The following is an 18,109-nucleotide window of genomic DNA, read 5'->3' as shown; positions in this document are numbered from 1 at the left end:
CATTTCCAACAATTGTGGCAACGGGATTTGGGAGATGTGATTTGGTCCCTCTTTCTTCTATGAAGTACCTAGTCAAATGGATATTACACAAATAACCAATTAACACAATGTATGGATCCTGCTTCAGGCTATTTCATCATCTTGTGCATAGGACATTTTGTTTCTGATAGATATGAGCCATTAGTCACAAAAGCCTTTATGCCAGAATTAACATATTAAACTTTTTAAATTTTTTTTATTAAATATTAAACATTGGACCCAGAGCAACCATTCTTGTCATTTCCATATATCTTTTAACATAACAACAAATACAGTTCCTACTTATGGTACATAGCTACTTTAATATTATAAACATATCCCTTGCCACCTTTTGTATATTTGTCTAGGTCAGTGTTTCTCAACCTTATCAACTTGAAGATGTCTGGACTTCAACTCCCAGAATTCCCCAGCCAGGGAGTTGAAATCCAGACATCTTCAAGTTGACAAGGTTGAGAAACACTGGTCTAGGTATTATCCAGTTTCAATTCTGCAATCCTCAGTATATTCTATTCCGACTCCATTTCCTCATTTCCAACCATTAATACAAATTTCATGATATTGTCTCGTCTTTATTTTTAATTTCTGTCAGTCTGTCCATATTAACATATTAAAATTTTAAGGTGCCACAAGACTACCTGTGCAAGAGGGAGCTCCCTAAAACAACAAGAGTTGTTTTTATCACAACGAGGGCTAATGTCCGGAAGAAAGACCCACAGAAGCCCCATTTCTGGCGGAGTGGGGGGGGGGAAGAGAAACAAGGCAAGGTCTCTGCCGCGTCTGCTTTCCTTGTGTGCAGCCAGGAGTTCGCAAAAGGCAGTAAGGTGGAAATGCCAAGCTCGACCTGTACCGACACCTCACGCGTTAAACCCACTTTCTCAGGCTGCCACCCAAGAGACCCTCCCGTCCTACGGGGGCTTCGGGAACACCTCGCCCACCATTTCGCCACGAACCGCCCCGCTCCCGACTGAAGGCAAAAGTAAAGCAGGAAGGAGCTACAAGCTGTGGCTCCAACCGCGCCTGCTCGCTGGCCCCGAGCATGCTCAGCCAGCGCCAGCAAGGCCTTTTGCAGCAGCTGAGGCCGGAGCCCACGCGCCGTTTTCGGCTTCTCTGTGCTGCTGAGAAGGGCCTTGGAGGCGAGCTTAAGGCGGTAAGCGGCGGGTCGGGAACGGGACTCCCGAGGCGGGCATCGGGATGGGTCCGCGGTCACCCAGGCAGGCGGATTAAATGAGAGGGGTGTGTATGTGTGCTTGGAAACGCTGGCGGTGCAGCAGCCTTCTCCAGATCCATGGCCGGCAAGGTGTGGGGGACTACAGCTCCCACGATTCCCTGCAAAATGCGTTGGCTGAGGATTGTGGGAGTTGTAGGCCGGAGCGCCTAGAGGGCGCCCGGTTGGAGGCGCCCGGATGCCATCTGGGGTGTTCCTGTTTCGGGGGGGGGGGACATAAGAAGCAGCTCTTTTGGTTCCCACAACTGGAAAGGACTATCGCCTGGAGCCCACTCTAGCGCTGCATGATTTGTTATTGGAAACAGGCTGAAATCTGGAGTAGTTGCATCAAGTTTTCCTCCCCCCCCACCTGTCTTTTTCTTACTCCTTCCGTTTTTCAAGGAGTTTCGATGATTGTGCCTGTGCTTTGTGCTTGATTTAAACCAGTTGTGCCAGAGGTTAGGCCTCAAAAGGATTGGATCGGAAGCTTCTTTGAGACCGGAGTAACTAAGGACAGTGCTTTGCAAGTTTGCAACGTGTGGCATCTAAATATATTCTTTATTATCCGGTGAATTCTTTCTGGAACGTCTTAGGTAGTTAAGAGTGTAGTTATAGAGCGCAATTGTTGTGCTGTTGGATTATTTATTTACTGGCACGAAGTGCATTGTGTCATTGTGCATGCTGGTTGTCTTTTCAAGCAGTATAAATCATTTGGGATGTATTGGGTCATAACGTAGTCTGGCCTGATCAGGTTTACTGGCCATTTCAAAAGTTAAGAGTGTAACAAAACACATCTAGAGGTCAGTGTATTGCAGGGAGCTGGCTGATAACTGGCTGTAAAAGGTTTCTTTGATTTCAAATCCAAAATTGAGCCTGGACACAAATTGGATTGAAGATTATTTTGTCAATTGAACGCTCTTTTCTCTCTCTCAATAACAATAAAAAGCATTCACCTCTCCCCTTTTTTATGGCTTAAAAATTCTTAGTAAGCTAATTAATTCTCCCGATTTTATTCATTATTCTGTTAGGTAATTATGTAGTATAGTTGTAGTATAATTTGAAAATACTCAATCCATGGTTTGGGATTAGTTTGTTTGGTGCTTCCCAGTATTTTGCAGAAAAGAATATCACATAACAAATTAATAAGGTTTGTTAGTTCCCTGAATATAATACAGGATGAAACTTCTTGCCCATCTGTACAGTTCTGATAAACTACGTATAATAACCTAAATTTAATACTGTTAGACATTTTATTGTTAAATTTCATTAATTAGGAAGAAAACCTGAATTTTTATATGATATATTCCCCAGAATGATAGTTAGCAATTTTTAAATTTTTTTAAATTTTAGTTAGCAATAATAATTTATATGTAAAATTATTTTTTTAATAAGAACTAGGTTCAGTGTGGAAAGCTAAGGAGTAAATTAAATCATATAAATTATATGTAATTTAAATCTTGCCCAGTCACAGTAAACATGGCCTGCTTATGGTTTTAAATGTTTTATTTTTTTAAAAAAATGGGATTAATGTTTTAGTGGACTTTTTCTTTATTTTATACTTTGAAAATGGTTGACAATTTGTGGAAAAACTAGACACTTAAAATGTCAAGTGTGTACATGCAACAGTGAATATGAAAATATGATTGCCTCAAAAGCTTTAAAACTTTTTTTCTGATTTGTTATTAAGAAAATAGATTTTTTGTTTTGTTTTCAATCTTCTCTGCTCATTCATGTTTTATTATTTTGGTTGGTTACCCAATCAGCCAGATATTTAAACAGAATTTGGCATTTTTATCCAACTATTGAGACTTTACCAAGGATCTGGGATAGGTAGGTAGATGTTGTATTGTTGCAGGATGTATAAGCTGTTCCAAGTAAAGCTGCCCTTTGTAATTGACTGGTGAGGATTTTGAACAATGGTGTTCAAGTGGTGTGCCAGATATTTGGGATTGCACCCAAGGAGCCTATTACTATTGATATTATCTTTTATTTCTTTGCCATAGTCATTCTATTTCTATTTGCAAATTTGGGGGAAGTTGGGGGGGTGATTTTCTTCAGTTCTTTCTCTTCTCTCGGTGACTCTGGGCTTTCTCCTCTGAACCAATTCTTGAATTTGCAATTAAATGTTTTTCAGGATTTAGCTAACTTGATTCATCATAGCTTGCACAGTTGGCCAGTAAGAACCATGATGGTGCAGTGGTTAAATGCAGTATTGCAGGCTAATTCTGCTGACTGCCAGGTGTTTGATCTTCACCAGCTCAAGGCTGACTCAGCTTTCCATCCTTCCGAAGTCGGCAAAATGAGGGTCCAAATTGTTGGGGACAATATGCTGATACTGTAAATGACTTAGAGACGGTTGTAAAGCACTGTGAAGCTGTATATGAATCTAAGTGTTATTGCTATATTATTAAGGGGGTATTGGTGATGTAAAAAAGTGGCACAATGATTCTTGAGAGTGCTGCAAAACAATGGATAGCTTTTTTCTGAATAAAGCCTATTTTCCAGTGCAGGAAATTTCATTAGAATTATTCTGGTTCTGGACATACTTATATCCTGATTCTGGACACACTTATATATACTACTTAGAATACATACAAGTATACTTAACAAATATATTAAAACTACATAATTTTCTTGCTGACAAAACCAGACATATTTAAATATGAGTTGGAGAGAAATTCTTCCAATAAGTTCAAAATGGTAATTTTAGTACCTTGGGTATTCAGATTACAAGCATATTTCAGTTGGATTCACATGACATTAGCCATAATGTGATTATTTGATTTTGCTTAGCATGTTGTATAATCCAGTCAGTTTTGTTTTATCCGGCAACGTATTGTTAAGCAAATGATATTTCATTGTATGATGTAGTCAAATCCCTTCTATTTCCGTTAGACAATTTATTTTCATTCTATGTTCACTTCTTGTCCCAGTGGCTCATAATTTAAGAACAAGAGTAGCTTTTCCTAATTTAGAGACACTAGTAGTTATTGGCTGCTGAGGAGTATAATAATCTATCACCATTTGGGGACCAGTGGCCAGGAATGACCATTGTAAATTTAATAGTTTTACACCTTTGTATCTGAGCATTTTTATGGACTCATTAATAAAAATTCATAAGTAGAGGCATGTATTCTGGATGGAAAATATGGAGTAGACTAATCCTGATAAATGTTTTTTTCCAGGAAGTGAAAAATGCCTAGAAGAAGACAGGTGCACGCAAGAAAGCTGAAAGTCGGAAGGAACGGGAAAAACAAATTAGAGCTTCAAGGGCTAATATTGATTTGGCCAAACATCCCTGCAATGCTTCAATGGTAATATTTAGTTTTTAAAAGCTTTTTCAGTGTCAGATGTCTGATAAAATAATAGAATGCTAAAGTCATCTTCCTTGGTCTTGCACAGAAGTATGGTTGGGTCAAATATTTTCAAACTTTCTTGCACTAAGGAAAACACATGTGTAACCTTATAAAACTCACTAATCTTAACAGATAAGAAAAGTATATCTAAAACTATTACAATAGACAAGGAACATCTCTTTACCTTCTCTTGAAAGGTTTCTGGTATATAGAGGACTAAGGGGGAAAAAGATGAGGGATTCATTTCCCTGACTTAAAAGAAATGTGCATAAAGATGGTCAAATTCAAGCCTGCCTGAATCCATATCCCAGAACGTTTTGATTATTTGGTCTTATACTAAACAGATATACTAGGAAATACCTAGAAGATACTTAATAAGGTCAGCCAATATCCTTATGGGACATTTTCAGTTGCCATCCCTTGGTCATATTTCCAACTCTAGAGAAGCTTGGAAAGTATTCTGTCCTATAGAGCTGCCTTTAGTCGTCTAAAAGTTTAGTAATTGTAAAACATACAATTGTTGGCTGTGATATCTACTTCATGTTGTGAGGATGTGGATGAAAGGGGATGGAGCAGACTTTCTTATCTAAGATGGCAGAGGCAGAAAACTGCCTAGATTATTGCAAAATGTTGTTAGCAATAAAAAAAAGGTTGAACTCCCAAATTATGAAATTCTTTGCTGTAAATATTTCAGGAAAATCTTGTCTCTTTGCACAGGCAAATATGTGTCTTGTAGCAAAGTTGACCTTTGTAATGTGATTTTGACTACAGGGACCTTAAAATCATCATCTTTAATGACCCCCTAAACCCTTGCGGGGTGGAGTCTGGGCAACTGAATGGAGCTGAGTATTTACTGGCCGGAGGCCCTTCCTGAGTTTTGTTCAGCAGATATATTCTCATTATGCCCAGAGAGAGAAATATCTGCCTCTACCTAGAATCAAGCTCACAGCCTCTTGATTGTGAGGTGAGAGGTCCACCTCTAGGCCACTGCACCACTCGACTGGGACCTTAAAGATAAGAACTAACGAACAACTAAAACATATTCAATAACAAGAAGTTAGTACAAGTCCAGTCAGAGTAATGAATGATATAGAAAGATCAAAGATAATAGATAATTTGTCTCTTCTTATGATTGCCTCTCCAAAGTATGATGTACATTGCATTACAAATTGCCTTTAATTTGCCAAGCCTAAAATATGGATATAAAAAACCCTCTTTTTTCTGTTACAGGAATGTGACAAATGTCAAAGGTAAAATATTCATTTTAAGGATTTTATCTACATTTTAAATACATTTTGTTTAGCTATTTGTTCATCCTGTTTTCTTTATTTTAACAGGCGACAGAAAAATAGAGCTTTTTGCTACTTTTGCAACTCTACTCAAAAAATTACCCATTTGTGCACACTGTGGTAAGTGTGCCTGATTTAACATTTTGATTACTGGATTGCAAGCAGTAGATTTCTTCTTGGGGTTAGTTTCTTCTGATTTCATGTTTCAGAGGTGCTCAGGCTTTCATTCTTTTCCTTCTTTAAGTATAGTGGTTTTAGGTTTTTAGGCATAATTATTTAAGTATGGGGACGTGGTGGCTCAGTGGCTTAGATCCTGAGCTTGTCAATTGAAATGTCGGCAGTCGGCAGTTCAGCGGTTCGAATCCCTAGTGCCATGTAACGGGATGAGCTCCTGTTATTGTCCCAGCTTCTGCAACCTAGCAGTTCGAAAGTACGTAAAAAATGCAAATAGAAAAATAGGAATCACCTTTGGTGGGAAGGTAACAGCATTCCGTGTACCTTTGGTGTTTAGTCATATCAGCCACAAAGACATCTTCAGACAGCGCTGGCTCTTTGGCTTTGAAACGGAGATGAGCATCATCCCCTAGAGTCAGGAACGACTAACACGTATGTACGAGGGGAACCTTTACCTATTTAAGTATTATGAAATACTTAAGTTAAGATGAAGCGAATTCCAGTGTCCACAGTAGCTTGGAAGTCAGGGTGGGTTTCAAACCGGTTCGCGGCGGTCCCTGCGATCCGGTTGGTCGCCGAACCCGGAAGTAAGTAACTTCGGGAACGGCGAAGCCCCCCCCCCGCGCCCGCATGCCCCGCGCCCGCTCCTTACCCGGTTTTGCCAAATTCTGCGCTTCCACGCATGCGCAGGACGCATACAGCGCCTGCGCGATCCTCCAGGAGCAGCTGGAGCATCGCACAGACGCTAGTACGCATGCGTGCGCTGCGCGCGTGCACGCACGCACTGCGCGAGGATGCCGCCGGCCTCGTTCCAACCGAACCGGTTGGAACGGGGCGAGAAACCCACCCCTGTTGGAAGTGTATGTGCATATAAGGCAAGACCACATGTTGTTTTCCCATTGCATCATATGGATATTCTGAGAAGTTTTCTCTGTGCAATAAACACCTTCAGCAGCCTGCTATGCAAAGGAGTGCCAAGAATGCAGAGGCAGTGTGTTTGGGGAAAGTGCAGAAGCATCCATGGCAGTATGAACACAAAGTTCCCAGCTAACACAGAATTAGGGCACAGTCCCTGAGCATTATTGTCTTATTAAAGAAATACAGCAATTATCAAAACAGGAAAGGGAACTTTTAATGGAGATTGGTGGAATATGATTTGGAATGGGGAAAGGCTTGTGCCATTTTCTGGCTGTTCCTTTTTTTGCTCTAAAGATTTTCCTCCTTGCTTTCCTTTATTTTTCTCCTTTTCTTTTTCATTTTGTATCCATTTATTCAGTTTCCATGGTCTCTTATCTCAAACAAGTGACTCTAGGAGATAAACACTAATAAGAATCATTTAAAATGAAACAATACAAAAAAAATACACAGAGGCTGCGAACAATTATTCATAAATGTTAATATAACCAGGAAGCGGGGCCTTTGACACACTTGAAACTCCAGGATCATAATCAGGTCAAAAAATAAATATGTATCTCAGAAGGCTTTCTCCTTTGTGAAATATGGAGTTGTAGATTTTATGGTGCACCCTTCTTTTTTTGTATGCCATTATTGAATCTTTATTTCTTGGTGAAAAAGATCAACCCATCTTTTGAGAATGTACTGGCAGCAACTTTCTAACTCCCATCTTCTGCAATGGTCACTACAAGTCACTACTTTTAGTAATAGTTAGTACATTACTAGCCCATCTTCGGCATGAAAGAGCGACTTTGCACCAGTCACTTTATCTCAGCCCAGCTCACCACATGGGCTTTTAATTGTGGGGAAAATAGGAGGAGGAAGGAGTATTATGTGTGTTTGCTACCTGGAGTTATTAGTAAAATTAATGAAGATGGGATGTAAATACATAATTAAAAAATGACTGCTACAAACACCAGAGAACTTCTTTTCCCTTGTTTTGTTCAGAACATAAAGTATCACGTGATGGTTAGAATTTGAATTCTGCCTCTAACATTTTTTTCATGTGCACCTGAGGCAGAATTCATTATTTTATTCTATTTTATGTGCATTCTGATTAAGACCAATTTTCAGATGGCAGGAGAAACAAAATCAGTAAGAGTTCTGGTGTGCAAAATTTACCACCAAATCTATTGTCTGTAGCTAGGCTGTATATTGCAACCACATTTGTTTTGAATCATTTGACAGAGATAGTCAACTGATGGATTTAGGCCGGACATTCAGGACACTGAACTACTTGCCAATAATATCAGTAGACACATCAGTAGACAACCTACTAAAAAGTGGACCCACAAAAACAAAATCACTGGTTGTCATATGCAATTCAAATCTCTCAAACACAATCTTTTCACCTTTATTGGGTGGTAAGACTGCATTTTCTTATACAAGATTAGAAGCACTTCACTTGTTCTTCCTCTAATGTGACATACATCATCATGTGTCAGAAGTGCCCCTCTCGAGTCTTTGTATGACAGAGAGGTCAATCTTTGCCCAAAAGGATTAATGGACACAAGTTTGAAACCAAGACTCAAAACAAAAACCATTTCAACCTGCCAGGACAATCCATTGCCAAACTCAAAGTAACCATTGTGGAAAAACAGACTTAACAGCATGATTGAGTGAGATATTGCTGGGTTTATGTACATCAAAAAGTTTCAGATTTCTTAAAAATGTCAAATTCAGGTGGTTTTTTTTTTAACACTAGAGTTGTTAATTGATAAGGTACTTGCAATCTGCCTCAAATGTAATCTGTATATGCCTAACTAGCCAATTATCCCACCTCTACCCCTCTTTAAATCCTACATCAGTGTAGCCACTTCTTGCTTCTAATGAAGTAAACTGCAACTCGGGAAGCTTGTGCCTTTTAATAAAACCTGTTTAATGGAAAAGTGCTAATAATCTTCTGAGTTTCATTTAGCAAGAGGAAGAGGAAGCAAGTATATCTCCTAGTTGATTGTCTATGGAGATTCTCTGTCATCCAGGTCATGGTTGTCCCAAAGGTGCTTTTTCAATAGCCAACTTGGTTTTTTGATTTTTTCTTTGAAGACGTTTCACTTCTCATCCAAGAAGCTTATTCTGAGAGCTGAAAAAGCACCTTTAGCTTCTAGAATGATTCTTCTTGTGGCTCATTAATCCCACATTTTTAAAACAAGGAATCTTTCTTTCCTAAAATTATTAATTTGATATGTAAACAACTAAAAGATCATAGAATTAATTGAAATGTATTAATTGAATGACATTAATCCTTAACGTCTTAAACAATATTTTTGTGTCCTTTGTAATAGGAAAGACAAAATGTATGATGAAATCCTCAGACTGTGTCATAAAACATGCTGGAGTGTATAGCACAGGGCTTGCAATGGTGGTATGTATATGCAGTCAATTGCATGACTAAGTTTATGGTGGGTTAAGTAATTATTGCAGAAAGGACTTGTTTGACAGCATTGGTGACTTCTGGGTAGCAACATGTAGGATTGGAATATTTGAATGGGTGTTTGTGCATGCCTAAATCTCAATGAAATCAATTCAGCTGAATTTAGAATGGACTGGATTGTGTCTACCTTATGAAAATATTAACATACAGGTAGTCCTCAACTTACAACAGTTTGTTTAGTGACAGTTCGAAGTTACAACAGCACTGAAAAACTCATGGTCATACTTACGACCATTGCAGCCTCCCTATGGTCACATGATCATGGTCATGTGATCAAAATTCAGAAGCTTGGCAAGTGACTCATATTTATAATAGTTGCAATGTCTTAAGAGTGATCGCCTTTTCCGATCTACTGATTGGGGAAGCCAGATTAACTCAATAACCGTGTTACTAACTTAACAACTGCAGCGATTCACTTAACAACTGTGCAAAGAAAGGTCGTAAAATGGGGCAAACCTCACTTAACAACAGACATTTTGAGCTCAGTGATGGTCATAAGTCGAGGACTACCTATTTTTGCTTTGAGACTGAACAACACAGAATCTTAAAATGGAAATAAAACAAAATTAAATAAATGAGTTTCTGCATGTTCCCTTCCTTTTGGTAAGATCTTGGCATTTAGGCCCAGAAAGTGATTGATGAAAACTGGCCTGATATAAAGTTTCTTCCCATTTTTTACATATTCTGGTTAGGCAGGAAGTGTAGGAGGATTCCCTATCCAGGGAAAGGTGCCCGGAGCTCTTGGTGTGCTTTGGTGCTTTCATTTGCCTAAAAGGATGTTCCATCCCTAGTGACTCCTCCTTTGGTACTCGCTTTCTTTTCAGATTCTATGAATCTTTCACCTTTTATTTTGTTTTATGGCTTTGTATCAAGAATGGGAAGTAGAGTTGATATAAATTAAGTTGTCACTGAAGATTGAGAATTGAGAAAGCATAAGACCGAGGAGTACATTGGTGGGGATTTACTGTCCCTGGAAATGCATGTGTAGTCAAGGTAAATGTCTTTCATTAGAAGTCAGATATAGTTAACAATAAATCTGTTACCTCTTTTTTCATAGGGTGCAATATGTGATTTCTGTGAAGCTTGGGTTTGCCATGGCAGAAATGTTTGAGCACCCATGCCTGTATCTGTCCTCTGGCTGATGCAGAATGCATTGAATGTGAGAGAGGTGTCTGGGATCATGGTAAGTTGTTTCTTGGTGAGAAGGAACCAAATTAATCTGAATTATCCGCTTGTATTCTTGCAATTTCTCCATCTGTTCCTTATTGTATATGTATGGCTATATGTGAGTTATCACACACACATACAAGGGAAGCTTTAGGATAATGTTCTGTGTAAAGTTGATTGCAGTCCATGAAATGTATGCCATGATGTTTTAAATCTTTCAGATTTTCCACAAGACTTTTTATTATGACTACTAATTCTGTTATGCAGGTTGTCCTTGACTTATGAACACAATTGAGCCCCCATTTTTTGTTGCTAAGCAAGACAGGTGTTAACTGAGTTTTGGCTCACTTGACAACCTTTCTTGCCACAGTTGTTAAGTGAATCACTGCTGTTACAGTATTTTCCAGAGTATAAGACGCACGAAGATTTTGAAGAGGTAAATTAAAAAAAAACATTTTTGCACTCTGCAGACCTCCCAAACCCTTTGCATGCCTCATTTTATGTGAAAAAAGTGGCATGCAGAGAGTTTGAGAAACCTGCCAAGTGCTCCTGAAGGCTGGGGGGGGGTGGGGGGGGCGAAAACGAGCAAAAAATGGGCCTGTTTTTTTCACCAAAAAAAAGGACATGCATAACCTTTAGGAGGCTAGTAGAGTGTCCCCAGGAGCACTTTGCAGGCCTCCCAAACCCTCTGCACTTCCATTTTTGTGAAGGGGCTGGGTTTTGGGAGGCCAAAAATGCTGTGTTTCAGTGTATAAGATGGACCCAGATTTTCACCCTCTTTTTTGGGGGGAAAAGGTACGATTTATACTCCAAAAAATATGGTAATCACACGGTTGTTAAGTGAATCTTAACATCGACTTTGCTTCTCAGATGATCATAAAAGGTGATCACATGCTCTGAGACACTGCAACCTTCATAAGTATGAGTCATTTGCCAGTTTTGTGAATTTTGATAATGTGACCATGGGGGCTGCAATGATCGTAAATGTGACTGTCAGGTTTTTCAGTGCTATTGTAGCTTGGAACTGTCACTAATGAACCATTGTAAGTCAAGGACTACTTGTACGTTAATATTTTCATACAGTGGACACAATTCAATCCTTCTAAATTTATCAATTGGGACAAGGGTTAAGGTTAGTCTACTTGGAGTCATGACCAAAAAGTAATGCTAGGGATACATTCCTAAAGGTTTTCAAAGGAAAAGTGAGTTGATAGCTTTTCGTTTGGACTTGTTTGTGGACCACAGTAAAATGCATGGGAAAATCCCATTGTCAATGAAAATTAATCTAGGATTAGGGTTAGGATTAGGATTAGGATTTCATATACTGGAGTCATGGCCATAAACTAATGCTAGGAGAGATTCCTAGAGGTTTCAAAGGAAAGGGAAAATTGACAGCTTTTCATTCGGAGCTGTTTGTGAACCATAATAAATATTTGGCCATCACTCCAAATAGACCTAAACTAGATTTATTTAGTGATTTCTAATAGTCACTAAATGAATGGTTTGTAAATTGAGGACTATCTGTATTTTTATCTATATTTAAAGAAAATTAAACTTTATATTTTTAGATATGTAAGAAAGGAGGATGCAATTTTACACAGTTATCTGGTAAAACACATTGTTGTACCTAGTGAGACTTAGCATACATGGTAAATAAACTACTGTATATACTCAAGTATAAGCCTAGTTTTTCAGCCCACTTTTTTGAGCTGAAAAAGCCGCTCGGCTTATACTCGAGTCAGTGAAAAATTTGCCTGAAATGGAGGAGAAAAAGGGGCGGGGCCATGCCGCTGGGTGACGCTCGTGAATGGCCCAGCGCCCCTGAGTTTCCCCTCCCTCTGTGTCAGTTTGCCCGCGCAGCGTGCACCGCACCATCCCCCCCTCCTCACGTTCTAATGTAATGCAGGGTCTATCTTACGATTCCCCTTCCTCCCCCTCCTGCCGCTCTGCAACGATGTCCCACCTCCTCCATGATATGGCAAGCAGCCACATAGCGATGTCCCACCTCCTCTGGTACAGTGATCCAATGATAGGAATCACTGTGCCGTGTGTCATAGGAGGCGGGACCTCATCATCACAGCGGGACAATCAGCATCATGAGGTGAGTGAAGTATTTCATTGACTACACCGGTATTGTGTGATAATAATTTGTTATGCAGAGCAAATTTTTACAATGGCTACTGTATATTTAATGGGCACAGGCAGGCTGTATAGTTATTCAATGGGCAATGGCATTATTGGTATCTATTTTTATTTTTGAAATTTATCGGTAGCTGCTGCATTTCCCACCCTAGGCTTATACTCGAGTCAATAACTTTTCCAGTTTTTTGTGGTAAAATTAGGTGCCTCGGCTTATATTCGGGTCGGCCTATACTCGAGTATATACGGTATAGTGTCATTGGTTTTTTGTATTTTCTTTGTGTGTAAGTTCAGATTTTCTTTGTCTTCAGATTTCAGTTTTGGTAGGATATGCTGCAATTGGTTTTGATCAATCTGCACTCTTTCCATTGAATCCTATAGGTGGCAGGATATTTTGCTGCTCCTTTTGCCATAATTTTCTTTGTGAGGATGATCAGTTTGAGCATCAAGCCAGCTGCCAAGTTCTGGAAGCGGAAACCTTTAAATGTAAGTTTATTCCTAATGACTCTATTATCAAATTAAGCATGATTTTAACTGTTTCTATGATTTAGTTCAAATCCACAGGGTAGTTCAATAAATAAATTTGATAATTTACAAAGTAGTATGGAGTGGAAGATTATTGGCCCTGTTACTTTCATGACTGAATAACAGAGTTGGAAGGGACGCTGGATATTTTCTAATTCTTGCACAAGCAAGAAATGCCATAGCATTTCAGGTAAATGGTTGTCTAGTCTCTTCTTAATAATTTGTAGTGTTGGAGCACTCACAACTTCTGGAGGCAAGTTGTTCTACTGATTAATGGTTCTCCCTGTCAGGAAATTTCTCCTTAGTTCTAGGTTGGTTCTCTTCTTGATTAGTTTCTATCCATTGTTTCTTGTTCTGCCTTCTGATGCTTTGGAGAATAGATTGACCCGGTTTCTAATATAAATGCTTGCTACATTTGAAACAAATTTGTATGCACAATGCCCAAGTTTGAGATAAATGGTGTTAAGCCAGCAAAATGACTGAAGCTTAAACTAGTTTCTCTTTGCAGATTCTGGTCTTGGAAGACTAGATCACCTTTTTGTAAAAGCTGCAGTTTCTGTATCGGAAGCCAAGCAAAAAAACCCATGGCCATTTTATATGGATCTAATAAAACACTGCATTAGGCATAAAATGCTTTATTCAGTTTTGGTTTAGCAAATTATGTAAACCTGCTATGGTTTGCAAACCAGGATTTATGAATTCTGTGTGGTCTAACTTTAACCTTGTTTAAAAAGTGAATAGTTTGCTATACTATTCCATTGTTTTAAAACTATAGAAATTGTGTTTTTTTCCTGTTTTCTCTTTTAGTTTCTGTTGTTTTATTGAGTCCTTGTTAAATCTGTTCTGTTCATGCCCCACTTATTTTTGTTTCTATACTATTGTATATTATAGATGTTTAGTCACTGATTAATACTGGGCGTCTAAGGATTGCAGAAGTGTGCAGAAACAAGCAATCAACGTCATTACAACATTACATTCTGGTGCCAGCATACTGTCACTGGGAACTGAATATAGACTGTAATATCCTGAATCAGAATGCATGCAAGGACATACTACAATTAATTGATTTTCCTTTACATTAGTACATGCAAGACTAGTACAGCTTATGATTGGTACTCTATGTGGGCACTCCTTGCCCAAGCACCAGGTTTATGACCTTTCCTTTTGTCTCATCCAGCACTGCCTGAATTTTTCTATCACCGTCTCATCTCTCGTCGTTTAGTCCAGTGCTGCTTTTTTTGGTCCTTGCATGAATAGTGAGTCCAGAAATTGGAAATGGGGAAGGGGCAATGCAGTGTTCATGCTTTGTTGGGCAGATCTTCTCATGAGGTGCCTTTGGGTGATCATTGGAGACTTTGGTCTTAGATCAGGACTCCTGCAATTTGCTACTGAAATGAAACTGCTCTTGGTACCTCATTAAAATCCCCGTTTTCTCTCATCTCTAAGTGTTCAGTTCCATTGTACTTTGCTGAGGGAGAGCCTAAGGTTGTCCATTGAAGTAAAAAGTCGACCTTGATTTAAAAGACAAAAAGAAAAAGAGGGCAAAGCAACAAAAACTCTCCTCATTCAGCCATGCCTTTTATCTTGCCTATTAGGTGTTTCCTGCAATCGACTGGGGCAGCATTCATGTCTCCGCTGTAAGGTACAAGCAAAAACATTCCCAAGTAAATGTATCACATTTCGTATTCACATGCTTTCAACCTGATGGCAGCTCTCATCATTCATTTTCTATAATACATTAAAAATGCTTTGTGGTGGTGGTGTGTTTTTTTAATGGTCTGTGTCCTGTTTCTATTATACTTTGATTAACTTTCATGCTGTGATTTTAATGTGATGCTGAAATTTTCCCTCCAGTCACCATAAAACACCAGCATGCCCTGGATTATTGTTCGGGCTACCATCTGCTGTTTTCCTTTCATTCAAAGCATTGTAGTTTTTCATATCAACCTGGGTATTTCTGCACCAGTTGCTTATAAATGGTATTGCTAAAATCAGACCTCATTATGCTGAATCTCCTCCATTTTCTACACCTACTGATACTACCTTTTAGGGAATTCTGGTAAATGAATTGTTTCATTGTCTTCAGGTACCCATACTGCTTTGAAGTCTCCAGCTATTTAAAAGTGATCAGATTTCCTGCAGGGTGGTTGACTTTGTAGTCTCAGCATTTGTTAATAGTGACAGAATGAATATACAGGACATCAGTATTTAGATATGTGCAGTCATTTGATGGGAGAACGCTATATCACTTGCTTTTATTCTGTGTTTTTAGTGTTACAGAATGTCATTATTTTACTGATTCAAAAGACCAATTGTTGCAATTGATAGTGCAGTCCTACACTTCGTCATAATTAATCTTCAACTTACAACTGTTAATTGAGTCTGAAGTTATGGTTATTATCATGGTCATCAGTTGCAACACATGACCAGACCCAATTTTTAAACTTTTTTTGTGTGGTATTTGTTAAATGAATCCCTTGGTTGTTAAGTGATTTCCCCCAAATGGGTATTTTTGTTGAAACCAGAAATGGACACTGGGAACTGTCCAAAAACATTGCAATTGTAGGCACATGACCTTGGGACAAGGCAAACAGCCATAAAAGTGAGCTGGTTGCTAGGCACCCAAAATCATATGATCATAGGAAGAGTAAGGCCGTCATAACTTCAAATGATTATTAAGCAATTGGTAATAAGTCAAGGACTACGTATATTTCCTATGTGTACCTCCGGTTGGGGTGACACTCCACAGTCCGAGCTGGTTCACAATCTGAGGATTCTTCTGGACTCTGCCTTCTGCCTGAAGAGCAGTAATAGTCATGGCCAGGAGACCCTTTGCATAAATATAACTTGTACACTAATTGTGCCCTTTCCTAGTTTGAGTGGCACTGTTCATGGTCTTTCCTTGTCTTTTGTCACCTTCCAATTAGACTATTGTAATGTGTTCTATATGGAGGCTGCCCTTAAAGAGCATTCAGAAGCTTCAGCTAGTTCATGATGAAACAGCATGGGGCAGTATTGGGCAGATCATGGTATACTTCTGTAACACCACTGCTGTGTGGCTCACACAAGTTCCCAGGTGTTAGTTATCACCTTTAAAGCCTACATGGTTTGTGGCAGCTTTTTTGCAACATTGCCTATTCACAATTGTTACTACTTGTCTCATTAGATCCAGCAGGGATGGCAAGTCCTCTCAATAAAAGAGTATTACCTGATGGGGTCTTGGAAGCATGTCTTGGTGCTTGCCTTATGGGACAGCCTCCCGGCACAAATAATGATGGCCCTAACCTTGTGATCTTTAGAGAAAAAATAAAGACTTGAGGGATATTAATGGAGCTAGCATTAATGGATAGTTATTTATGGATGTGAGATTTATTGGGAGCTGAGAGCTTTTCGGTAAGTTTTTAAATAATTGTGGGGTTCTGTTTTTACTTTCATTGGTCACCCAAACATTCATTTTTACCCTATATAAATTATACCTACAGGCATGCTTCTGTGATGATCATACACGCAGCAAGGTTTTCAAACATGAAAAGGGAAGAGAGCCTCCGTGTCCAAAGTGTGGGCATGAAACACAAGAAACCAAGGATCTGAGCATGTCAAGTAAGTTTGCCTTCCAAGATTTGTACTTTTCACACCCAGTAGAATGGAAGTAATGATCTACTTAAGATTTGGCTGAGATAACAGAGCGTGTAGCATTGTACTGCCAACGGATTAAGAATGCTTATTCTGAATGTAAAGGTAGTTTTTGCCTTTAGTGGAAGCTTTTGTCACACTCTTACAAACTCATAATGTGTTGCAATACAAGTAGCCTTGGTTTAATAGACCCTTCAGTGACTGTTCAAACTTACAACTGTACTGAATTAGTGATACTTACAACCAGTCCTCATACTTATGACCATCATAGCAATCCTGCAATCACATGATCATCATTTGCAACCTTCCCTGCAGGCTGCCAACAAGCAAACATCATGGGGAAGCCAGCAAAATGTTGCAAGTTAGGGTATGCGAGGTCCTTGGTTATTGATGACTTCCAGAATTGTTGCTAAGTGGCACATTCACATGATCTTTTGATTTAGGACTACATCAATTACTGAAGGAATTTCCAGGCTCAATTAGCATCATTAAGCAAGGACAACCAAGGACATCAGTTCTTTAGTTGATTTCTTCTAAATTTTTGGCGCATCCATGATGCTCCATAGAAAACATAAGATTAATTTTCATGCTTTTCCATGGAATAACCAATATCCATAGCACTTTCCTTGATAATATAGATAAGTAGAATATAACGGAAACTTCTGCACTTTTCTCCATTTCTTTTTCCAGCTCGCTCTCTGAGATTTGGCCGTCAGACAGGAGGCGAAGAAGCTGATGGGGCTTCTGGTTACGATGCCTATTGGAAGAATCTTTCATCTGGCAGAGGTGTTGATACCGGAGATCATGATGAAGAATATGATGATTATGAGGCAGAGGATGATGAAGATGATGATAATGGAAGGAGGGAGAGATTCAGAATCAGAGGCAACTGATATGTTCAGCAAAAATCGAGAAGATCAGAGGCAACTGATATGTTCAGCACCTGAATTAGGAGGACCTACGCTAGGCTAGTCACATTGAAGAGTCTGCTGAATAAGGCTATTGTCCTTAGCGCACTTAGCAAGAGCTAAGTCCCCTTAAACATAGTAGTACTTACCTTTGGGGTAAGATCTGTGCTTAGGTCTAGTTGTAGGCCTTGCTTGGAAAGGAATAAACAGTGAGAAGATCTCTGTATGTGCTTAGTGAAATTATGTATGGCATTGGTATAACAGAGGGAGGCTTTGGATAGGAAAGT

At 39.1% G+C, this 18,109-nt stretch overlaps 1 protein-coding gene across 1 annotated transcript; it reads left to right on the top strand.

Moving 5' to 3' along the window:
- Positions 1-1,075: 1,075 nt before the first annotated feature.
- On the top strand, positions 1,076-17,886 carry ZNF330 (zinc finger protein 330). The gene is given in 13 exon segments (XM_032224386.1): positions 1,076-1,186; positions 4,447-4,557; positions 5,830-5,849; positions 5,937-5,982; positions 5,984-6,008; positions 9,302-9,381; positions 10,508-10,547; positions 10,550-10,633; positions 13,138-13,242; positions 14,877-14,923; positions 16,764-16,881; positions 17,605-17,771; positions 17,773-17,886. Coding segments are annotated over 13 exon segments (1,068 nt in total).
- The last annotated feature ends 223 nt before the right edge of the window (positions 17,887-18,109 follow it).

Source organism: Thamnophis elegans, chromosome 9 (genome assembly GCF_009769535.1).
Source record: "Thamnophis elegans isolate rThaEle1 chromosome 9, rThaEle1.pri, whole genome shotgun sequence".
Lineage (NCBI taxonomy): Eukaryota > Metazoa > Chordata > Lepidosauria > Squamata > Colubridae > Thamnophis > Thamnophis elegans.
This window is presented reverse-complemented; position numbering and strand designations above follow the sequence as displayed.